General features: G+C 42.3%; 1 protein-coding gene across 1 annotated transcript in view; it reads left to right on the forward strand.

The window, feature by feature from the left end:
* Nucleotides 1–26142, forward strand: part of LOC146830301 (uncharacterized) — a 39643-nt gene extending 13501 nt beyond the window's left edge. The window contains exon 2 of the mRNA XM_085604505.1: nt 21659–26142. Coding sequence (XP_085460631.1) covers nt 21929–22909 — 981 coding nt within the window. The 5' untranslated portion in view covers nt 21659–21928 and the 3' untranslated portion in view covers nt 22910–26142. The remainder of the gene's footprint in view (nt 1–21658) is intronic.
* Nucleotides 26143–26584: the final 442 nt, after the last annotated feature.

Genomic DNA, 26584 nt, shown 5'->3' on the forward strand with positions numbered 1-26584 from the left:
GACAATAGCTCCATGCTTTCCTCCTATGGAGAGAATCATATTTAAAAAACAGAGGCCTTAAAAACTTAATTCGATTTGCAAGATAAAAGACGCAGTCCATAAGAATATGTATGAGGGAGAATGTAACTTTCAAGGGGCAAAGACAAAGACCACTATTATTCTGCACCCTGGTCCTGTGTGGGCGTGATGAATAGATTAGATTACATCCCACCCTGACCCTTAATATTTCATTCCTCAATCCTGGGTCTGGTAACTGCTATAAATACGAAAAAACATGATCCTGGCCCAGTGTAGAGATTGAGGAGCTGATGGAGGATTTCTTCCTTAAATACAGTAGGTCAATTGATTCAGACACCATAGCAACAGAATCTCTCAATGCACGTTTGCCTGGAAAGGGGAACCAAGATGTAATTGTACCACTATTTGAATGGAGGTTCCTAAGTGCAGTTAGTCTGGTTCTTACAGCCTTTGTCCACATCCTTTCTCTACTTCGAATCTCTTCCCAGCACAATTTGGAGGCTTTAAACACCTCATCATCCTCCAGCAGTATGTTAAAGTATCTTAAAGCCCGAGTAGAAGCCGCAATATTCCACCAGACCAAGTTGCACTCTCACCTTATGGCGTGAACCATAGTGCCTTGGGGGAGTGATCGGAGTCTTTTAAGCACTACCTCTTCTAATCTGTCCCAATTATAGGTAGTATCAAGGGGAAAAAAAATCTCCTCCATACAGACCTAACAGAGCTATCTTCCCTTCATAAGCCCTTAATAATCGAATATGGTATAGCCCCCCAAATTTACTATTAAATCTTGACAGACAGCTAGCCTGCAATAGGGCCTTCTGCTTGGTGCCATCACAGTGCATACCCCAATTTAAAGTCCTCCTAAAGGTCAAGCCCAAATATTTAAATTGGTCAACTTGCTCCACCTCCTGCGTATCTAAATGCCAAGTGAAACTCTTTACTTTTTTTCCAAAGATCAAGCTCTTGGTCTTTTCCAAATTAATATGGAGCTGGTTCTGCTTGCTGTAAGTTGCCAGGGCATTTAGCTTCCTCTCCAGACCAATATGGGTATAAACCAGTAATACCAGATCGTCTGCATAGAACAGACAGACATTGTGCTGGTTCCCAATTTTGGTCTTCAGGAGACGGCCTCTTTGGGGATTAGGAAATACAGAGAGTAGACCCCTGAGCCTTGGTACTGTAAAGGAACTGGCTCTATAGCTCCTTTTGTCAAAAGAGCTTGAACCTCTTGTTTGAGAAGTTGTAAATGTTCTGTCAAATTTGTGTGTATGAGGTGGTATGTTGGGAGGATTGCTGGTGAGCTCCTGGCAATAACCATGTTGGATAATGTCTAACACCCATTTGTCTGATGGTAGTAATTGCCAAATGGGGAGAAATTGTTGAAGCCTTCCCCGGCAGGTGTTAGATGATCGGGGGCGAAGTGTAGGCAAGTCACTGCTTATTGGGGCAGGGGTAGCTTTACATTGGCGTGCCCTTATCTCTACCTTTAAAATTGTTTCCTTTGTACCCTCCTCTAAAGAAGCCTCTACCAGGAAAGGGTTGTGTGTTGGATTTGTAAGAGGAAGTGTTAGGGTCTGAGGATGTACTTTTAGACCTTGCTCTATAGAATGAGTAACAAAAGAGCCTCTGCTTGAAGGACTCTGAAGCGCTCCCATGGATTTTGCCACATCTGTGTCCTTTTTCATCTTTTCTACCCCTTCATCAACCTGAGGCCCGAAAAGATGTTGTTTATCAAAGAAAGTGTTTAAAATAGACTGTAGGACTTCTGGTTTAAAGCCATTAATTCTGAGCCAGGCATCTCTATGTAAGAGAATGCTGGTATTAACTTCCCATGCTGCAGTTTCAGCAGCATCAAGAGCCCTTCTAATGGAACAGTTAGAGATGAGCTTTCCTTCTTGAACTAGCTCTTGTTGTTTTTCTTGTGTTCATCTGGTAGGTATTGAAGTAGACCTTCCAATTCATCCCAGTGGCCCTGTCATATCTGGCTAAGAGGCCCTGTGTGTTGGCAGTACGCCAGTGATTAGCGGCTTGAGCAGCTACCCTTTTACCAGATGCGCCAATAAGCTGAGCTTCTTTATCTGGGGGAGGAGCATCACCAGATGTCTGTGAGTTCACCCTTTTACGAGCTTTGGAAACTACCAGGAAATCAAGGGGGAGCTGTACTTTAATGAAACCCGGATGAGAGGGTGATGGTTCATATTTTTTTTATCAACCCTGGGTGTTAAGATTCGTGTACGAACTGGATCTTTAAAGATATAATCTGCATGTCTCACCATGCCTTTCGACACAGGGATACTTTGACTAACTCTATGTGAAGACCCCAGTGCCTCAAATAAAAAATTGTCATCTAATGCCTCTTTATGCAGTGTAACCCTATGATATGCTGCTGCCCTGGAAATTAGCCCCAGATAAGATACGTTATCATCTGAAGGTGAAGGTTTTATAGGGTATAGGTTTGGATCATTATCCATGTGTGGATCAACATTGTAATCATTCCATGGACATCTAGGCAAAGGAGCTTTGTCATCATTCTCATCATCATCCCCATCTCCTAAATCAGTCTGTGTGTGAGGAGATCCCTGTGGTGTTATGTGTAATGGATCAAAGCCTGGTAGTATTGGTAAAGGCGACGATGGTGGAGGTGGTGGAGGGAAAGGTAATGGATCGAACTTGTAGCAGTGTCCTTTTTAGGTCTCGTCTGGCGTTAGGAGCGCGTATGCACTCCTCTCGCCATGACGAGGACCTTTTGGAATCGATACGGATTCCAAAACGTGCACGTGGAGAGACAGACAGTAAATGTGCACGCGGGGATTAGATGCTTTACTGGCGGCGTGACACTCAGGCGACTTTTTTTTCGCCGCCAGAAAAGCATCCAGTCCCTCTGAACGGCTACATTCTCCTTTTGAAAGAAAATACTAGTAAACACATTTGTTGGCAATAGGCTAAAATATTACTATTTTAGCAATCCGTTTTAAGGGAGTATTAATCATGTTCAGGTGAGAAATAGAAGCAAGCAACCTATGTTATTATTACGCGTTGTTTGCTGATTAATAGTTACAATATTTTTTTATATAGCGGTCGTTTCCTCTGACTGTTTCCCAATATCTCAGAATATGAAATCCTTCACTGATGTTATTGACGACTCCATGTTGTTGATTTGACATACTTTCAGAAAATATCCAGGCTTTCCTGTATTGTGTATGATGTCCTTACATTCTAAGAAGTGTAAAGCGCTCCAATACCTTCGGGTCGAGTTTGCGCTATATAAAATCTGCAAAAATAAGGTGTGACTTCTGGCAGTCACAGCAACCTATACTTTTTTGAGAGAGGGTCTGATGAATTGGAAGGTGACAACTCGCATTGAAGCCTGAGTTGGCCAAGTCAACTTTTAAGTCACTTTACAACATTCACATCCACAGTTCTATTCGCCTTCCAGTAACTGCAAAGTGAAGTCGGCACCTTTCAATATCAGCACAGCAGCAGCTGAGTCATAATGACGCTCGCTTCAAGGAAGTCTGAGCACATTTCCCTTTCCGGGGACTCTGTGAGGAAAGAGAAGTACCAGTGTTTCTTCAGTACTCCTAGTCAGAGCGATACCCCAGGTTATGCCCATCCTCTAATGTGGCACAGCTGCTGTAAAGACTCATCCGGAATGTAAACAGGCATCCGCCATTTTGGTTTTCCATTTCTGTGGCCCAAGCGGTCTCTTCCTGCATCACCGTCTTTACTGCCACGCATAACTGTGAGCAATGTGTGGTGCAGGCAGCAGTGACCTTCCGAGAAGGGCCCTGGCACTTAGTGTTTTACAAATTAAGCACTGTTTGCACTTGTGTTTGTGTTGCCGACAAACACCTCTCACCTGTTGTGTGTATTCCAGCTATGCTGCTGTCACCAATTGCTTCTGTAAAATGGTGGAAAGCGTGTATACATGCTGTATGTCCTAACATAGCTTATATATGTGCTGCCACTATAGGTCTGACTCTTGTAAAGGTCTTAGAAACCAGGTTGTGTGAAGTTCATGGAATATAAGGGAATAAATGTCTCCAATTTGAACCACTGGCGTGGTAGGCTTTAACCCTGATGGTTTCTCTGGTCTCAAACATGCGCACGCGCAGCCTGTTCCTTGCCACTGCATTCACTTTGCTCCACTGTGTACTTGTGCAACAGGCATAACCCCTACTTCCACGTCTTACCTACTTGACGTTCGAGTAGTTGAGGAGGCTGGTACTCTCAGATGCAGTTCAGTAATCTACCCCGTGCCTGCGGCTAGGCGGACGTTGACTCCACCAACACGACTTCTGTTTTCAGCAGGTGCACCAGAGAAACGAAGAATGCAGGCTTTCTTCTCTGTGTCCCAAAATGCACTTAAAGGAGCTTTGACCTAGATAAAAAAAGGTATTTCATCACAGACAGCTTTGGAAGGCAGGATACAGAACCTGCAATTGTTATCACTTGCTGCTCTCCTTCTGCTTACTTTGGGTGTACCCAACTATTGAGCTAGCCTGAAGGATCTGTGCTTTGTTTCACATTGCACTGAGCTCTGCAGGGGCCCAGCCCTGGAATGGAGGTGGGGGTGGTACTGTGGCTGCCTGCATCAGTGGACTGGGGGGTCCCAGATACCACCTTTTTTGGGTGACAACTGCTGATAACGCCCCCACACTTCTGACGCGCTCTCACCTAGCTGTTTAGAAAGCAGTCTTCTTCACAGCTAGTCAGATCAATAGTGCAGCTTGAGCTTATAATCGATTGTATTGCTGGGGGTGATCGATTGTAAAATTATTTACTACATGCGGTCTTCTGGTGGTCCTTGTGTTAGTGACGTGGCTGGCTTGTCCAAGGGTGCTTTTTGCATCCTGTGCGTGCACCTGTAGGCACGTTGTGTGTGCCGCCTCCACACCCTCATCTGTGTGCTTGCACAACATGACATTGTTGTGTTCATCACACATTTGTCTTATTACTGGTAATTGACAGCCGGCGTTCATGGATTTCCAACTCAATGGTCATCATTTTATCACCTAGAAAGTATAACCAGCATTGAAAATGCAATAGGTCTCGCCTTTTATGAAGTTAAAGCCATTTGCTTTGCTATACAATACCATTAGCAAAACAAATGGCTTTAACTTAATCAAAGGCGAGACCTATTGCATTTTCAATGCTTGTTCTTTTTGAGGGGAATCTTGTCTCCAGTGTCCTCCTGAGCTAAGTTTCCTTTTAGAATGAGTTTTGGCCAATATGTGTCCAGTGTCTGGATTGATATACATTTTTTTCTGCTTTGGATCCATTCTGTCTTTCATAATGTCTAAGATGGGTTCTGGAGACTCTGAAATATGTTCTTTGGATTTCTGCACTAAAAGTTTTGGTGCCGAACCGGACTTGTGCTCGGAAGCGGAAGGTTTAGGCTCCCAAGCGGCTTTTTGTTTCCAAGTGGAAGGTTTCGGCTCCGAAGCAGACTCTTGTTTTGACCCGGGGGATTTTGTCTCCGAACCAGATTTGTCTTTCAGAGCAGAATGTTTCGGGTCCAAACAGGGACATCTTAAGGATTTTGGGAGCCCTGGGCCAAACGAGTTTTGAGGGCCCCTTTGAATTTATTTGATCCAATTTCAGTGATCCAATTTCACCTCTTTTATGCCCTCTCTTGGCCAGGCCACTGATACTGAGCAGGTACACTTATCCAAATCTTAAATGTGTTTACATCTAAAATGCAGGGATATTGATGTGCTTTCAATATTGTAACACATCAGCAGCTCATTAATATTACTGCAAATAATTTCTCACATCTTCCCATTTCTCATAAGAGGGTCCTGTTTTGATCTAAAAGAAACTTTATTTTATGGCTGCTGCATGAAACATAAACACAACATTTGTCTGCAACAGACTCTCTCACATCACTGACATGAAAAATAAATAAAGGACAACCGTATTTAAAACGATCTCTAAGAAATATTCAAGGTCATTGGGGCAAGACTCTGCAGATCAAAGCAGGCTCTAACAGGGGGCCCCCTTGAAAGACTGGGACCCTGGGCCAGAGCCCACTTTGCCCATGCATTAAAACGTCTCTAGGTCCGAAGACAATTTGTCTCCGCTTGATTCAGAGTCGGAAGGCTTGAGTAGTTGTTTTGGTGCTGGGCCTGAGGGCAGGGTGTCAGAAACGTCATCTCGGTGCCGACCAAGGCCCGATGGCAGAGGTGGTGCCAAAGCCTCATGTTTGGTAAAAGGTAGTTTTTTGGGGTTCGGGGGTTTTGGTACTCACGACACCGTGTCCCGCTGAAATGTCTTCTCACTTCAATTCGATCTCGAGGTTGGAATTAAATTCTTCGACCGAGAAGGTCTCCTCTTCTTCTGCAGCTGCTGCTTGTTCTTGTTTGGACTCTTCTCCGAAGAGCTCTGGAGTTTGTTGAGTACTTTGGCGCTGCATTTCTCGTCATTGAGCCCGACGATCTTTAAGAGTCTTTTCCGACCTAAACGAGCGACAGGCCTCGCAGTCTTCTTCCTTGTGCACCGGTGATAAACACAAGTTGCAGACCTGGTGTACATCGGTGTGGAGGGTACTTCAAGTGGCACCTAGGACAAAATTGAAACAGAGTTCGTTCCATTGGCTCAGGGGTGGATCGACGCAGCTAGGCCCGAAGGCCACCCATGATATTTTCAACCGAAGATGAGAGATTTTCCGATCAAAGGGATACGCGGAGACAGGGAAACGCGTACGATAACCATACAGTCGAGGGCAGAGTGGATTGCGCACTGAGGGGAACCCGGAGGACGGTTTTGAACCGGCGCGCAGCAATACACGTCCGAACACAATGGCGGAAAGAAAACAATCTAACAATGGAGTCGATGCCCATGAGGAGATGAAAAAAAGTAACTTTTTTTCATCATCGCGGTCTATAATTCCGACCGCTGATGCCCTGTATTTTTAAATCCTGGCAAAGAACGTCTTACAATTATGTTTTTCCTTGGCGTCCTTTAGTCAGTTTTAAACTTTACTCTCCTCACAGTTTTGTTTTGTTTTGCGCTGCGTCCTCATTCATACTATTAGCTCTTCATATGTGGATTTATAATATCCGATTTAACATACTAAAACATCCCTGAGCTCCTCCCTCTTAGTAGAGGGGGTTGTAGCCCCCAGAGGAACTAGGTTTTTCCTCTGGGAGGAGAATCCCAAATGATGAAGCATGTCACCTTTGGTGAGTGAGGGATTTCGTCCTAAAAAGGGATATGCCCTAAAATAACTCTGTTGAGCTTAATTACTAGTTCTGTTTCACTCAATTCTTTCTTTCATAACTGATTAGTAGTGGTTTTTCCACACCTGTGTATAACGTTTTTGTAGACCTCGGGATTTCTTACTGTTAATTATTACATATGTGTAGCCTGAAGTGCTAGGAACCACCCTAGTGACTAGGTTCCTCTTCTTGTCCCCCATTTGGGGATGTTTCGTCGCTAACATGTCTGCTTCCAGTCCAAGTGTGTATCTTCAAATTACCCATTTATTTTCTGAAAAGCGAAGCAACATTTAATTATACAAGAGCTACACTTGCTCGTCTTATTTTTTTAAACCTATTTTATTGCATTTTCAGATTAGTGCATGTTACAACAATGGTATGTTTGTGCCACAATGCACATTTTTAGTAGTACAGTTATAGTTGTAGTCAAGAGCTTCACTTCCTCGTCATATGTGGCAGGTACATCATAATGTGACAGGTGAACTCGTTCAAAAACCATATCGGTTCTTGTAACTTTTTCAATATATTTGGAAGGTGTAAGGTACCACACTACTGAAGGAAGTCCGGTGCTAAATCTTTACCCTAACTGGATGATTCATACCCAAGTTAAAATATGCAATTTTTGATTTGCCAAAGTTTATTTTATACAGTCCTGCCAAGTATCACGCATCAGGCGTTAGACCCACGCATTTCAGTGTGGCGGTCCGCATCACCGCACTGAAATGCAAAGTCACGCATTTTTAAGGCCTCAGTAAACCTGTCAACCTGGCGTGCTATAATTAGCATTGAGCAAAGCAGCATTGGCGCACTGCTATGGCAGCCAGCCTGACAGGGACTGTGACTGCTGCAGGCGCAGGGGCTAGTTTAAATGCGCAGGCTCCATTTGGCACTTACGTGACATGATGGCGTTATTAGGGACAGTGCAACAATGTGTCCCCATAGGTAACCAATGCCGAGACAGGGAGTGCTGCCCACGGCACGACGTTAGCAGGCGGCAGTTATTGGTAGTTTGGTAAAGTTTGGCTGGAATGGAGCTCGCCGCTGCTGGAACCACCGACCAGTAGGATGCGTACAGCTTGCAGCCTCTCATCAAGGTGCTGCTCGAGTCCGAACCAGAGTTTGACCGAGGCCGCTGCAGCGCCAGAGAGAGAGTTCACTGGTGCCTGCAACCTCCCTTCATGATGCCACGCACATCCGGACCGGAACACGGCCATGACTGCCAGAGTCGAGTTTGGGGGCCTGCAGCCTCTCATGCCGCTGGCCGCTCTGCCAAGCTGCCACTGTCTAATGTCCAGTAATGTAAATCTCAATTCTATTTAATTTTAGGCCGCCATTCTCTTCACTGCTGAGATTCTGCTCTGCGACCCGTCTCCTTAAGTAATGTGCTCGGCTGCCTACCTGTGGCAAACTAGCAAACTCACTATTCGCTTCACCCTCTCCAGGTGTTCTTTTAAATCAACATTTCATCTGTAATGTATGTTTGATCAGTGTATGAAATGCGAGGCGAGTTGCTGTCAGACCGCCATTTATAGAGTGGACAGTCCATAATTGGTTGGCTGGGCAAATAATATAAGGATATTCCTTTCCTAGTCCGTATGCATTTACCATAGGGATCTTGTAATCAAGTAAATACTGCCGCCTAGTGCCCAATTTGGATTTTTCGTACTTGACATTTCCTTGAAGTTTAGTGCTAATGAGACTGGACCTTGTGACCCTTGATTTTTGTTCATCGTTGCACCTTTATGAACTTCTTATTAGTTGGAGGCCCCATATTCCAATGGCCCTCGAATCTAGTACAACTTGATGATCACGTTTGAGAATCAGATTGAAAAATGTGATGGCTCCCTGATGAAGGCATTTCTGCCATAGCGTGCGTAGTGTAATTTTACCGTCCACTACATAAAACCTAAGCCATTCACATTATCAAATCATTCAACATTATAGTCTCCTCCTAATGAACCAATTCCTCGAGTTATTGTTCTATGTATCAAGTGTGTTTAAGACTGAACATGAGTAGGCCTGGGCGGTGAACTTCGCTCCGTTCACTGAGTTTTACTGCACTCCGCGGAGCTCGCGAAGTGGAGAAAACTCTGCTTCGCGATGTGCAGTAGAGTTTTTTTCTCCTTTACCGTTCGCGAGCTGCTGCTTGGGTAGGATTTCTACCCGAGCTGCAGGAATACCAGCACAAACTGCAGTTCGCACTGCACTCCACCACTTGTGGAACTTCACAGAGTTATTTGTAACTTCGCGGAGTTCCGCGTAGCAAAACTCCAGAAACTACGCCCAGGCCTAATTTAACACTGCTGGAACTAATTACGAGCTTATCAAATGCATTTTATAATTCACTTCATGAATTGATTATTATATAGGACACTTCATGTAAATATTGTATTTTGTTCATCATTTTATATGTTTAAATAATATAATGTATTTAAAATATTAAATTTGATTTTGTGATCAAAATACCAGAAGTTCCTTTAGTCATTTTTATGGAATACAGCTAGATTGTCTATTCAATGCCAATCTGTACTATGTGTGGCTGCTGATTTAGATTATTTGCGTCTTGCTCAGGTATGTTTCTAAAATAATATTTCATCAGTGTATGACAGCAAGACAGAATATTTATTTTAAGATCTCTATCATTCTTGCTGCCAAGAGCCTACGGCTATTTCATACCATTGAGACAAACACAACCTTGTATAAACATATTATCTTATATTTTTTTTCTTTAGTCCAATGCTTTGAGCATTTCACAGTGCGTTCATTCCAATTTTTATAATCTAGCAGATTTCTATAGGAGTTGTTTGTTTTATGTATTTATTTTACACTGATACAGCAATTGGTCCATAATGAATTTTATAACCTGCATTCCCTCTGGCGTTAATAAATATTGAGGCTGAATCTCTGGTTCACTCCTTTGGATTAGTCACATGTGGTATACTGATTTTCTATATAATGGAAGAGCTTATTTCAAAGCCCACTCGCGTGAATGTTTCCCCCGAGATCTTCGGGTACATGCTTCCATTTTTACTTCTTGTCTGCAAGGTTCACCCTTTACAAAGAAAGAGGTCGATGATACTCTGCCAGGATGATGTCATAGGCATCCTATAAATGAGATCAGAATACAGCTTTTGTGATGCACAATATATCCTCCATATTTGTATTTCTGCAACATAAACCCTATCAAGGTGCCGATTACGATCCGGTAAAAACCGGGTACGAACCGTCGGTCGGAGCGTTTTCTCCGTCCGACTCGTACCCGGTAGCAAAACTTTACAAACATGGAATTACGATTCGCACGGAAACACCATTTCCGTACGAATCGTAAAAGACACCGACCGACGAAAATATACGTACGAATGTGATCCGGGAATGCTGCGATGTGACGTCGGGACGCTTTCAGGCAGCGTTTCACGACCCAGGAAGTACGATTCGAACCGACAGCAGTCCGGACGGCAATATTTTCACGGCACCCAAAAAGTGCCGGAAAAGCAAAGTACGGCGCGAAACGACCAGAGTAGGTGGCCCGGTACGCGCCGACCCCCCTCCCCCCCCCCCAGCCCCCGTACGTTCGAGTCGTACCCCCCCTCAGCCCCCGTACGTACGTGTCGAACCCCCCGTGTATGTACACCCGTGTACGCGTCGAACCCCCCGTGTATGTACACCTGTGTACGTTCGAGTCGTACCCCCACCCGTGTATGTACACCCGTGTACGTGTCGAACCCCCTGTGTATGCACACCTGGGTACGTGTCGAACCCCCCGTGTATGTACACCTGTGTACGTGTCGAACCCCCCCGTGTATGTACACCTGTGTACGTTCGAGTCGTACACCCACCCGTGTATGTACGGTGCGTACCCCCAGCGCTACGCGGGGGGGTTCGACACGTACACGGGTGTACATACACGGGGGGGTTCGACACGTACATGGGTGTACATACACGGGGGGTTCGACATGTACACGGGTGTACATACACGGGGGGTTCGACACGTACACGGGTGTACATATACGGGGGGTTCGACACGTACACGGGTGGGGGTATGACTCAAACGTACGGGGGCTGGGGGGGGGTCGGCGCGTATGCGGGCACATGTCTCCATGGTTGTTATGGGAGTTCGGTGCGGACGGTGTTTTTTCCATACGGTTGTAACATCGGACGCACGGGATGGATCGTAATTCCGCGGTCGGACTTCACTTTTCACATTTGTACGGTAAATCGTCCGTGGACGTGTCGGACACATTTTCCGACCCGAGGACGTGTGGGGAATAATTCCCAATGCGATTCGTATGGACTTTTTACCATGCGAATCGTAATTGGCAGTTTGTACGGCACTTGTACGATTTGTACGGTAAAAAGACCGGATACGAGTCGTACGGGGAATTTTTTTACCGGATCGTGATCGGCACCCAAGTGTTTACTTGTCCATCCGGTGTTTCTATATGAATATGTTCTTAGGGTCATGACCAGTTATTCTTTGAGTCTTGTGATGTATAGTGACGAACACTGCCCTGTCTAGATGTTCTACTGTCTAAGTCCGCAGAAGGGTTCGCAGTCTGTGAGGCACGTCTCCATTTGTCAGACCTGCTACTTTCTTCTTTTTAAAATTAACTTTTGGTTCTGTACCTTTCTTGTTCTTCTTTATGCTTATTTCTTCTAGGCTGTTTGGTTGGATATATTCGTCATCAATAATAATCATCAGTTTGTATGCTTCTTACTCCCCACAGAGTCATGGTTTACTGACACCGAATTGGCATTAACATTTTTCATGGTTACTCAAATTATATCCATCTCTCCTGGACTCCTGCTGTTGAGGATATGCAATTCTAGTTCTCTGACAGGCTTTCTGCTTTTTTAGGTCTCGCCTGAGCCAGCGCATGCGCTGCTCTGCGAGACATTTAGTTTTGGGGTTTTCAAAGTTCTACCAGAGGCTTTTGCTGGCCTCAAGCTTGCGTTCACGCACGCAGCCTCCATCTGCCTCCCTTCCAGCACGATCACTTTTACTCTTTTCTGCTGCTGCGTGCGCGCACATAACTAGCGTGTTTTTTTTATACATTGCTTGCGGCCCCCTTCAAGCGCGATCACTTTTTCCTGCTCCCGCGCATCACTAGCGGGTTTCTGAATCTGACGCCGGTTCTCTTATTACCAGCTTCCAGTTTTGCGCGGCCAATGCTTGTTTAGGACTTGTGCCCTGCTTCTCCCTCAATTGTCTCCTGAAGCTAGTATGTGAGCTCTCCTGACCCGACCTGAACTCCCTTATATCGAAAATTTCCATGCATCCCATGCCAAGTCCTTCTCCGCCTCCTTCATGTGAATTTTTTCAACACGTCCCTTGCGACCCTTCCAAGCCTCCCACTCACGGCCCAACTACCTCTGAATATCTTCACAGATGTCTGTGCCTCACCTCCTTGAGCCCTTCACCCCTCCCTGCTTGAGCTCTCAGCCTGATTGGACTGCTTAACCGACTGCACCTCCCTGCACCTCCAGGGTGCAGCAGGAAGCTTCACAGAGATGTGTTTATTGTTGCAGAAGCATCTGGAGCATGAGGGATTTGCATAGAAGAGTTTCATATGAACTTTATTCGGACCTGGATTCGGGAAACCAGTCAATCATGAGCATGGGGTAGCTGATTAGACACAAGATGGCACAAAGGAGCAGTCAGTTTGCAGTTGCTTGTGTAACACCCCCCTCCTTTACATAGTCACAAATACTGTATTTACACTATCAGGAAAAGTGATTTACCTATGACTCGTACGAGTTTTTAGTTACGCCGTGATGATATTAATAATAATCGTTATTCGACATATAAGAATATGACCATTAAAGAAGCATCTTAGCTTATACATTCCTCAGGCAAAAGCAGTTTTCATAATAAAGCAGCCACATACACTATGTAATGTCGTGGTCCCCCACTGTCTCATGATTTCATAGTGCGTCCAACAAGTTTCACTTTAAGATTAAGAAATATAAAAACAATAAAATAAAATCTTCAACTAATACATTTATAGCAGCAACACTCAGTGCAAAAATAGCAAGCATTGGCATAGCCAATAGGTCTCGCCTTTGGGACCTTATAAGTGTTTAACTATGCAACAGTTAATGTTGTTGCACCAAGGATATTATGCTGCATAACTAAATACTTATAAGGTCCCAAAAGCGAGACCTATTGGCTATGCCAATGCTTGTTCTTAGTTTCTGGAGCTTTTTTCCTAACAGAACCCTTAGATTTATTTTTAGATTTGAGTTGTAGTTTTGAAGTGAGACTACGCAAGGCATAGTTGCCTACAGAGCTATGTACATATGAAATAATTTTAGGTAGCTCTTGTTTATGATCTTGCAAAGGAAGAAAGGCCAAGAACCGGTACAGAGCCACTTATGCTGTTTCGTCCCTAGATAGTTTAGACGAAAACAGTGGTTCTTATAGGGCCAATAGGTCCTGATAACAGCGTGTTATCCAAAAATATACTACTTCCATTGATTTAAAGTTTTCCATCTGTCTTGGCATTCTTGCATAGTCAAATAAAACTGTTAAATAATACAAATGTCTTTGTCTAACTAATAGGTATGTTCGTCGGGACCTTCTTTAAGTTCTTTTTTCTTATTTTATAGGTATCAGGTGCTCTCAAACCAGTTTTGATCATGATCTCGAATTGAGATCTAAGCATCGTCGACCTTAGTACATTATAACCCCTTGTTTATTATATAAAAACATTGTTTAGAAGGAGTTTTCTTATGTTGTCAATGTGATGAATGTTTTTAACATTTCTTCTAACTCACCACAGCACACCTCCCTCTTTTCACTAATTTGTAAGCCCCATATCCATATTTTTGAACAGTCAGATATGAATATTGTGGAATAAATGTATTACACGAACAATGCCTTTGTGTCCCACCCTATACATACATAAAAGAATTGTATGACATTGTGGGGTATAGAGAAATCTGCTCTCTGTGTCTTTTTGGATAACACACTGTTATCAGGACCTATTGGCCTTATAAGAACCACTGTTTTCCTCTAAACTACATTGTACCCCTGGTTCAAAAATGTGGGGTTCCCTTGTGATAAAATATATATGCTTTGTCCCTAGATGTCACTAAAATTTTGAAACGACTCAAATTACCAACTAACTACATACCCAAATAAACCACTGGAGCTGCTCCATGTTTTTCCTGTATTTGTTGTTAATACCATTAAAAATGGTGTACCACCTGTTGTAGTATATACGCTATCAAATATTATTACTTATCTAGTATGATTCTGTGTAGGTGGTATCATGAGAATATGAACACACATAGTGGCCTATGCTTATCTTGCAATGTTGAATGTGGACAGACCTTCTCAAATTGTTTTGCGAGGGCTCCTAGTTTTGTTTCGCTTGCCCATTACTGCGTTAACAGTTTGCGGGCCAGATTTCTGCATTGAAGCAGGTGCCTGTGGGGCAACAGCGTGAACCAACCTTACCAGTACCTATTGTCTGTACTACGTATAGTCTCCTATAGATGACCTCAAATTCATTTAGTAAATGTCTTAATTCTACACATCAGCTATATGTACTATGTTAGGATATGGGATATAACCAACTAATACTGGCAAAGTAGCGTCTGGAAGACCTAAAGGACCCATGCTAGCAGGTTCCACTACATTGACAAGTTTCGCCTCCAGCCATGCTTGATGATCTTTGAAACCTATAGGGATTTACCGTGAGGCATAAGGGTCATAACTTTCCAGAATTTAAACAGCTCTGTATATAAGGAAATTTTTTACAGGATCTGCTGCATGTGCAGGATCAAAATTTTAAGGAGCATGCTGTGTTTCTGTCCCCTCCTTCCCCCCCATCTAAGGGTACCCTCATCCCTTGAGATTCTGTGTCAAAGGACTCCAAAAGCGCGTCCTCATTTGGACAGCCATTTTACAACAGATTCAGAATGAGACAATTGAAACGGGGAAAACCTCTTAGTTACGTGTAACAAATTCTACAGTTAATAAGAAGCTCTTAAGGTGACTGTGTAACCAATATTAGGTATGTTTTTTTCTGCGTCCGTAATAAACCATAGGGTCTTGTTAACCAATTGTACGACAAACTCTAGCCCATGAGTTGGATGTAATGATATGTTTTTGCAGGTTAAACAGCAAATTTGGCCGAGTGTTTAGAAATCTTAAATCCTGTAAAATGCACATGCTTCACCAATCTTTCAGCTACGAGCTAGGGAATCAGGCAGACTGTGGACCAACACACCTCCCACCTACTTGAGGATAATTAATATGGGGCAACGAAAAATCCTGTGAGACTAGAGGATTGTTTTATTGGTGAGTTCCATGGTTCATTTGCACATTGATGAACCAACACAAGAAATCCACACTGCATATCTGAAAGTCTTGAATGATAATTAATGCCCTACCCTAGTGCATATTATATGAATAAATGTTGTAACTAGCGTCAACAGACCAATCATGATAACATAGGAAATACAATAGTATGTTAAAAAGAATTCCATGTTAGATGGTTTTTGGTTTAATCAATCGATGCTGAAATCCATCCCTTTCTAGTCCCTAGAAGAGCTGAACCAGTTCAGCATCAAAAGCCCCTTATGAGTTTCTCTGATGGCATCAGACATGCATTCTTACAGGATGTTTTCCAGTCTAGTCTTCTACTGTACACAGCTTCCTAGATGAGGTCAAGTTGTGGCTGTATTTTGGCATTCCATACATACTGCAAGAGTCCAGATAAGAATAAAACAGCCAGTCTACAGCCCTCATTGTCTGTGTATCATGAGCCCATTTCTCCTTGGAAGTCTGAAGATGTCCAATTCGCGGAGATGCCTGTGCATTCATTATAAATAAACTTTTGACATAAAAAAGGCAGACTCTGATGTGCAATGCACAAATTGGCATATGAATTCTGATGGTAATATGCACTAATTTATCGACTGAGTGTAGAGTGAAAGAGTAAGTTACCATGAGCCGCCTCTTGGGCGAGTATGCTAAGCGAGCTAGAACACTGGAGCGGTGTTGGATGGGAGAGGAAAATAGTATGTATTGGACACAGGAAGTTAGAGGACCAGCAAAGATTCATATAAAAAAACAGCAAGACAAAAGCAAGTATGTCCTGTGGGTCTTCTAACAGGGCTCCAGTTGTACAATTTGAATCCTCGAAATTGACCTCCCACTCAAAGCTGTGGTTTACTGGCATTGAATGAAGTTTAATTATGTGTACATATGATGCAAGTTCTATATGTAGACTATACCCTGGTCCTAAATACTTAGTTTATAAGCCAAGTATGGCACATTTCATATCTCTGTATTAACTAACCCGATTTCATTCAATATTTATCACACTGTTTGAATTAGCAATAAATATGGGTGAGAAAAAGAACATAAGGGTGTTTCATATATAGCTTTTAAGGTTTGTTTTAAGTTAGAGTTTACCAACACATATCACACTGTCCAGTACAAGTCTTCTCCCAGTTGTGGACATAATATTGCTCTCACCGAGCCTCCTTTGCCACCCTCCTATGAAAATACATTAAACGCACTGTACCTTCAGAGCTTCCCGGCTGGTAATGGGGAATAATATGTGGCAATGGTCTTTGAGGTCAGTTTTACTGCACAACAGTCCCCTACCCACATTTTATGTCCCCACAAATTACAGCAGGGATTGTTTGCAGAGAACTGAGGGGGCAAAACAGTGACTGCATCGAAAGTTGCGCTAAAACAGTGCTTTAAAACCTAATTCAAATTATTAGAAGCACTCCGATTGAGGCTGCTTGTGTTTTTTTTAATTTTTATAATTCCTGCTGGGGGAAAAAAAAGAATAATTTCCCATATAAAATGTAATCTAACACGGCTAACTAAACCTACAGCACTAAGGAATGTACTAAAACCTTATCACTAAATACTCTACTTTTGGAAAAACTAAGCCTTCAGTAGAAACGTTTTTGGGACTCTATTAAAGAAAACTAATATTACATTTTGTGTTTTTGTATGTTATCTACTTAAATTAATGTCTACTTACTCCTTATGGATATTACTACTGAAAAGGGAAAAAACAATGTTTCAGTTCAAAGTAATAGTAAATGAGCAACAACTCCTCTTTTAATACACTAATCTCTACATTTCTCTGAAACAGGGCCAAATATTTGAAAAGACCAGGGAAAATTAATAAGTGAATAGATTTAATGTCACATTTCAGTTTTCTGATTTAAAAACGTATTGCTTGTTTATCCAGGCAGTCCTCCTACCTGCGGTAAACTAGAATTGTTTTGACTGCATTTGTTCTCATGGGAGACAGGAGCGGCAACTCCAAAGGTGTCATACGGTAAGCAATGTTCTAAGCAACGCCTTAATCTTTACAGATGCTAACTCTTGCTAGAGTGCTGCCTTTATGAACACATAAGCAAGACTGCCTTAAAGCAGCAGAACACCAGTCCTAAAGTCTTTGATGCCTCTACCTTCCCACCTTGGCAATTAACATGCTATGGTTAATGGCCAGACAATCACTGATGGGTGTAACCATTACCATCCGTGTTGGGGGGTGTGCAGATTCATCCTCTCGGTGCGCGTCATCACGATTGTGTGTGCTAGAGCAAACCTAAAGGGTACGCAGGTCACAATACAGGCAAAGGTGACATCTATTTTATAGCATTTGTATCAAAAGCACATTACTTAGAACATTTGTATGTATAATTTCTTATCACACAATGTGAATAGGTAGGACTTTACAATGATAAGAAGCCAAGAGGAACTTTCTGGAATTTGACCTGTAGATGAAACTAGATCCCAGCAGCCATCATTTCATTGTCTGTTCTTACCAGTAGATGGGCAGGGAGCACAACCACTATCTTACAAAACAGGAAGGCCAGGACCTCTCTGCAGTCAGGCGCCCTTTAATACAACTGGAAGCCCACAGTACTCCTTAATTTGATGCCCTTTGTGGTTTACTCTGCCTTGATTTCCCTTAATCAGCACAAACTAAACTGCAAACGAACATGAAACCCACATTGACAATACAACCCACAGCAAGCAGTGTGGCTCAGCAGAGAACACAATAGAGAAAACCAAATTGAGAACCAACCTAATGTTCTACCTGTACCCTAACTCCATTAGATGGTTCATTGGGATGGTCACTGAAGAAAGTCAGACAGAGGGCTGGGTTGTGGCGTCCGCTCCCATTGAATATTGGTAGTCACATTCCCCTATCTCATTAATATCCCAACCATTCCACGCTAACCTTCTTTCAGAACTTACAGTTTAGATGAACTTTACAATGACCTCTACTTACACTAATAAATGTAACTTGATTGATAAAGTTTAAGTGCAAATTCCACCGGATCTTGCGTAATCCAGCAGTCTAAATGGTTAGCAAGCTGCCAGTTGGCGCTAAAAAGCCTAAAATAAATGAGATGTGTGCAAGGTTTTCAATCTTTCACCAGGATGTGCCATGAAATTACTTCACTAGCCCAGTCAAGGGTCCTTTGTAGCAATAGTAATTATTAATGCAGGTGAGCTGTAGAGAGCACATGATTATATTGGCTGTCATGGAGACTCCATTTTGAGTGACTAGACCCACGGTAGCACACAACTTGAAACTCATAACAATAAAAGGGCTAGCCACACAAAGTTGTGCAAGGCATGCCAACTACCTTAAGAGGTGCATGATGTAGTACAGACGTCTGTGCAAACCATCTAGGTGCACAAGGGAAGACAACCACCTTAGGGGATTCAATACTTGAATATGCTGCCTTTTTGCCCTCAAACTGGTCTGCACTCGATAACAGGTAACTACTTAACACAGCGGACAAGCAATACTAGTACCAACCCCTACAGCATGTAATATATAAAAGATACTCAGTAAAATAGTAGCACACAAACTACTAGCCATTTTACCTACTTTATTACAGGACCAAAATGGCTTTATCCCTCTTAACACATTTCTGAATATTGGATGCCCCTGTAGTATTATAGAAAAGACTCCTGGTCTTTGTCTATGCATGGCCTGTCTGGCCTTGGAGAAAACTTTTGACGTGCAACTAGCGCTATATTTTGAAAGTACTGCCACAATTTGCAACAGGCAGGCAAATGCTCCATTTGATCCTTATCCTCCATGTTAGGCCAAGGGCCAGGGTTATAGCTTGACGATCCATATTGGTATTGTATAAAGTGGGAAGAGGATGCCAGCAGTGGTACCCACTCTCTCCCCACCTCTTCTTGCTAGCCATTGAACAACTATCCATCAGAAAGGCCCTTTTGGGGTAGGAATGAGCAACTCAACTGGGAGATGCTAATTATGCAATCTCACTTTATACACATGATATACTGCTTTGTTAGGGGTATTGAGGGTGATCTCACAACTATTTTGAATGCTCTCTGCTCCTTCAAAGATGTGTTGAGCCTGGGCATTATTTTAAGCAAATCCTGCAAATTCCAAAAATTCCATACACTACCAAGTAGAGATTTATTCTCGGGCCATGAGATGCAATGGGAAGTAGTCCTGTTCTGATAATTTGGGATCCAGACATATTTTCTAGAGAGTGATACATTAGAGGTCAAATTAAGATCCGTGGTTCGTATGCAGCGATCTCTGTTTGCATTCTCATTCACATTCTCTTTGTCCACTATGGGCCGTATAGCTCAATCTATTCACAGTGATTATGCTACCATGTCGTGATCTGATGTGAGACTAACAGAAGAAGAGTAGCATTAGCAAAATTTAAACTGCCATTGGATAAATAAGGACATGGGCCACTAATTTTGAAGCTTATTAACTGGAAGCCCAAGTTAACCTTTGCAAACGACTGTCCACTGCATGCAAACACATTGCCACGTTTTTAGTAACTTTTGATCTGTTTGAGCTGGAGGGAATTTTTGTTGTTAAACTCTGCAGATTATGCAGCAGACCATGACTTATGTGGCAAATGCAGCAAAGCTATAGTATGCAGAAAAAGCAAATGGTGCAGAATCACCTTATTGCAGTGGCCATGACTACGAGGAATGCCAGACAGCTTGTCTCCTGGTTCTATAAAGCAATACTTGAACTTTCAGACATACCAATCGTCCCATTTACGGGCACATTTGAAACAGACATTGAGCGTGAAATCAGTGACCGACTGTCTACATAAGGTCTCCCAGAATTCACGCTTCATATATACAGTTTAACATGTTACAGAGGACTTTACTCACCCAGCAGAAAATGAACAAGATAATTCCGAATCAACCTTCAGAAAACCCACATTGCTGTGAGATGCACACAAGCTTCAGACCCATGCTGCCCTTCAACAGGATAGGCTTATATTCTTGGGTTATTCCAGAAACCTAAAAGGGGGATAGTGATCTTGAAATTTGATTTGGCTTTTATAATAGGTAAGAGAGCTATCACCCTACTTTGAAAGACCGTCAAACCTTCCTGCCTACTAGTTGGAGGAGAATTCTGATTCATTTGGTAGATGCAGCTAGTCTTACACTACACAGAAAGAAAAGACTGGGATTGAGGAGGCAGCCCATGGCACAACAATAGAATGAAATGTTAATAATGAAGATAATAATAGAGATGATTCCATGATCCCTGAGATATCCTTACTTTACAAACACAAATGCTCATACATGAAAGCCTAATCTGTTTGTATGTAAACCGTTTGTATATGTAAACTATGTATGCTTTCTGGATTGGATACAAAGCAGAACACATGTTAATTGGGTGCATAAATACAGTGAACATGCATAGGTCAATACTCCAAGAAAATCGATCATATAAGTTATGAAATATTTTCTCATGCTAATCCTACTTAATTAATATGGACCCACTCAGATGGAAGAGAGAGTGATGGATTGTAAATGTTTTAAAACTTTATACAGTTTGTAGTTTGGTCTTTTAAAAAATCAGAGCATATGGAATAATTCTGGATACAGTTTAAAATGTGACTGTGAGTAAAGCCACTTGCTTCCAAGAAAGTATGAGACTTAAATACAGTGCTGCTCTTTAATGACAGTGTTTTGCAATGAATGAAATATATTTTAAAAATAAAAGGTAAAGCCAGCCATGAGACTCTCAGCCCCATCATAAAAAGGACACTCAGCCCTGCACTCCAGTGCGCTGTTCTCCCTTGGCCCAAGCAATCTAACATCTCCCATTTCTATACATGTAAATGGTGACAAACAACTCCGACAAACTGAGCTGAATTAATGACCTTGAATTCTCGAGACATGCCTCCATTTCCAACCATGACACGGTACATTAACAGTTTTACATGTTGTACTCATTTCTTTCTGTCCCAAGACGTGAAAACGAACACAAGTCTCACCACTCCCCGACTAATCCAGATATGCATACTCAAATAAATTGCAGACATGAATATTTGTGGTGCAGAAGTAAACACCAGATACCTTTTAACCACTCATTTACAATTGCTTTTCTTCTCTTTCACAGCCTGAAATGTTGTTGATGAACAGCCGTGCTGTACAGTATGATGCACTATCACTGCAGCACACCATCCATAGCAACAGTGGTAAAAAATAATCGTACCACCGCAAGGAGTGTGAGGAAACTCTTGAAGATCACATATGTATACAGATCTGTGGGGAAATAACATGCCAGGGCACAGAGTGCCAGTTAACCTTTACCCCCAGCTTCAATAAATTCACACGTTAGAGAATTATCGCTAATACCTCGTACCAGAGTAAGGGAAAACCATTACTGATGATGACTTTGCTATATCAAGACACCTGTACTGGGGATAAAATGCATATGGATTGCATGGAAAGTGTCACTCAAAGTTCAAATATATTCAAGCACCAAAGGGTTCCGCCCCCGAAGAAACTGTTCCAGTGTACAGAGTGTGAGAAAAACTTCACTCAGAAGTCATATTTATTAAAACATTTAAGAATCCACAGTGGTGAAAAAGCATACAAGTGTACAGACTGTGGGAAAAACTTCACTCACAAATCATATCTGGTGAAGCATCAAAGAATTCATACTGGGGAGAAACCGTACAAATGTAAAATGTGTGAGAAGAGCTTCAGTCGAAGCTCGCATCTTTACCAACATCGCAGAATCCATACTGGAGAGAAGCCATACAAATGTACAGAGTGTGAAAAATGCTTCAGTCAAAGGGGTAATCTTTACTCTCATCAGAGGATCCATACTGGTGAAAAACCATATCAGTGCCCAGAGTGCCAGAAAAGCTGTTCTTTTCTGTCATCTCTGGAACTGCATCTCCGAGTCCATACCGGGGAGAAGCCATACCAATGTACTGAGTGTGACAAGTGCTTCATTGATAAATCAGGTTTGGTAAATCATTGGAAAAGTCATACTGGGGTAAAATCACACAAGTGTACAGAGTGTGACAAAAGCTTCAGTCGATTCTCCCGTCTCCAATCGCATCAGAAGATTCATACTGGGAAGCAACCATACCAATGTACAGAGTGCCAGAAAAGCTTCAGTCTAAACTCTGAACTCTGTACGCATCAGATGATCCATATTAGGGAGAAGCCTCATCAGTGTTCAGAGTGTGAGAGAACTTTTGTTCAAAGATCAAATCTTGTTTGTCACCAGAGAATCCATACTGGAGAGAAACCATACCAGTGTACTGAGTGCACAAAAAGCTACAGTCGACACTCAAGTCTTTATAAGCATCAGAGAATCCATACGCGGGAGAAACCACACCAGTGTAGTGGGTGAAAGGAAAGCTTCCCTCGTTCATCAACTCTGGTTTGTCATCAGAGAATCCATTCTGTGGAGAAGCCATATAAGTGTGCTGAATGCAAAAAAGCTGAAGTTGATCCTCACGTATTTACAGGCATCCAATGATCCATTCTGGAGAAAACAATGCTGGTGTACAGATGGCAAGATCAGCTTCACAAGTAGCATAGTTTCATTAAAACATTGATGCAGTCATACTTCTGGGAATCACCCTATGGTTTCAAATTTGGGAAGGGCTTATGCAGTTGCCACCCTGCGATAAGCTCAGAGAATGCAATTGGGGCCCAATTTGCGGTTTAAAGGGACCAGCTGCAACTTGCCATTACCTAATAGATTAGGAAGGCAGAATAAGAACACAGTAGGGCGCTACTCATGAAACTGCCTTCTACCCATAAGCAGATTTCTCTATCCACTAACAAGGCTTGTATCCCATTAAGAAAAATGTCTGTATGATGATTGATGCATTTACAAAGACTACCTCAACATAAAACTTTTTTATTTTTTTTGTGGATGGGCAGGAGGAGGCTTGGACTCTGGGAACGCCTTAAGCCAGACTTGCAAAACCAGTTTACTTAGAACTTAGCTTTATGAACTTTTAGTTGGTTTATTCTAATGAAAAGGAGGCCTTGATATCTGAAGAACATACGCTAATCTGTAGGAAAATGCTGAACCAACCTTCTGTAGAAATAATTTATGCAAACTATAAATTACGTAATTGCTCCTTATCTTGTCATCCTCACTTGAAAATAATGACTTTGAGTATTTTCTAGGTGATTAGCTCACAAAGGCTCACTGTTTGATCAGACATGCTGGAGCCTGGTTCCAAATATTTCCAGATCAGCCTGCCCTTAAACCTCTGTGCAGAAGTCCCAAGATAAGTTCTGCTAGTGATAGAGAGTTCAAACATTCAGTTATTTAAGCGTCAAACTGAAGTTGCCCTCAATCCAACAGAGACAACCAACTGGGAAACAACATAATCCAGCCCGGAATCAAGTAGTACTGATCATTCTCCATAAATTGCAATTTTGTGTCAACAGGTGTACTCATTGGTGCCGGATCCACTAAGTATTTGTGAAGATCCTCCAATTCAATGCAATATTCATTCTAATTCTGCTGAGAACAACATTGCAACTAATCAATTACAGCCTATGTAATTTCTGCTTATTCCAATCCTATGTTTAGAATGTTTTAAGTTATATTGTGCATAATTGAAGAGTTGTTTCTGAATGTCCAATATTTACTCTTGGTGCCCACTTTGAAGAGGGAAAAGCTTCTAGTTTTTCCCACCACAGAGATGTCTTGAATTTCCTTCCTCCCTGACTTTTACCCAGTTTGGAGTCACAACAGAGTAGGGTTAAATCCTTTGTAAGTGTGCTGAGGCAGAGTCGTTGAAGTGCATGTGTGGTAGGTGAAATCTTTTCCACCTGATCCTGACGGAGACGGCCCATTGTCTCACTGTCTAGGAGAAATACACAAAGACCAACTGCCATCTACACCTAGTCATGAGATACAGGCATTAAATGTTTAGGTCAAGAAAATATCAACTTTCTAAAAATTGCATTTTCAAAATTGTGACTTAAAATCTGACTTTACCATTAAAGAGTGTTTTAACCCCTTGCATGCGCACGACGTCTCCCGGCCGTCGTGCATTACGGTGGGCGTGTGCGCACGACGGCCGGGAGACGTCGTGTTCCCGAACGCCGTTTATTTCTCCCGCACAGCGGGAGAAAAAAACCCGCACGCAAGGGGTTAAATTGAAACTCCTTAGACACCAAACATGACTTTCCTACCTGCTCCCAAGCAAAAGTTATCACTTATTAAATGTGATAAGGTAACTCAATATTATCCTATGAGAGAGGTAGGCCTTAGAGTTGTAATAAACACATTTAGGAGTTTTTTACTCCCTGGGCATGTAAACTTAAAAGTTTTTGTCCAACGTTTTTAAGTACAATGCACCCTACCCTATGGGCTGGTTAGGGTCTGCTCTAGGGATTACATATGTGTTAAAAAAGGAACGTTTGGGCATGGCAAAAGGTTTACTTCGCCAGGTTGAAATGGCAGTTTAAAACTGCACATACAGACTGCAATGGGAGACTTTAGACGTGTTTAAAAGGCTACGTAAGTGGCGGGCACAATAAGTGATGCAGGCCCCATAGTAACCCTTAAAATGTAGGCCCTGAGTACACATAGTACCATTTTACTAGGGGCGTACTAGTAAATTAATTGTGCCAATTGAGTGTAAGCCAATTTCTCTATGTTTAACAAAGAGAGCTCAAACACTTTATTACTAATGATCAGTGGTAAATTGCAGAGTTCTAAAAGGCAATGAAAACCGGTTCAGAAGAAAAGAGAGTGAATGCTAAAAGTTTGGGGATGACCCTGCAGGAAGGGCCAAGTCCAACACGCTCGGATCCTGAGAAGACTGTATGCCATGTGAAGATCCAGGTCTGCTTTTGACTTGATAAAACAAAGCTGGGATCAAAGACAGTAGTTATTCCTTCTCAATAGTCATCTTGTTAAGTACCTGGTAATTCATGCTAGTCCTCAAGCTCCCTCTTTTGAGCCACAAAGAATGCAAATGGAAATAGAACATTTTGAGAACCTTAAAACCAATTGCAAATGCATTTAAATAGAGTGACCTCTTAATTGTGGCTCTAACAGACTTCTTAGCTGCTGAACAGGGGAATCGGACTCAGGATTACAAATCTCCCCTGTAAATTTCTTATTTCATAGTGGACCCTCTGGTTCAACTCTTAGTGACCCAGATTCCCACCACTACCCCAGAGTTACTGGTACTCCTGGGGTAGGGGGATGGAGGTGAGATAAGGCCCATTTACCAGGCAGCTTGTAACAAAGGTCTAAGTGGGTCTACAAGTATTAAGGTTCTTTCTTAGTAGGAGTTCAGCTACAACTGCATCTTAAAGTGGTTCAAGGATGAATGTCGATATGGCAATCGAAATTCAAAAGAGAAGAGTTGATTGTACTCCCTAGCTTGGACCATGGCTACTATGATAAGGAATGTTGTGCCATAAAACTGGTAAACAAGTGTTGAAGCAGTATGGTTTATTGCATGTGCTTTCCAATCAATGCTGGGGTTTTGAAAAAAGCCTTGAAATAGAGGAATTTCCTCGAAACACATGTTGGCTATCTCTTGTATGAACTGTTTCTATTGGTAATATACTATAAGAAAATAAAGGAATATTACTTTATGAGAACGTCTCTTGGACTATATCTGAATCTGCATATCTTTATGATTGAACATGCACAAAGACCTCCAGCAGGACTCTGATTGCTTTCGAGTCTGCTTTGCCCTGCTCACCCTTGCATTCTTCTTATGATCTAGTTTGATGACCTTACTCATAAGTTTGCAACAAGTTTTGAGACAGATTCACAACCAGGTCTCGAAGACCGCAATAGAACAGGGATGTCTTCTTTTGTTCCGGATAGCTAGCCTCAGCAACAAGCCTCTTAAAAGCACTTCTATTTGTCAATAGATCAAGACTGCCTTCCCTAAGATTGATAAACTAATTTTTAAAGGAGTGCATATTGATGCACTTTGCAAATAACTTTGCAGCAAATTTGAAAGCTTAGAAACTAACTGAATATTTAGAGGTTTTTCTTGTCCCAATCTATGATTTGTTTTGTAAACATTAG

The sequence above is a fragment of the Triturus cristatus genome, chromosome 5_1 (genome assembly GCF_964204655.1).
Source record: "Triturus cristatus chromosome 5_1, aTriCri1.1, whole genome shotgun sequence".
In the NCBI taxonomy this organism is placed as follows: domain Eukaryota; kingdom Metazoa; phylum Chordata; class Amphibia; order Caudata; family Salamandridae; genus Triturus; species Triturus cristatus.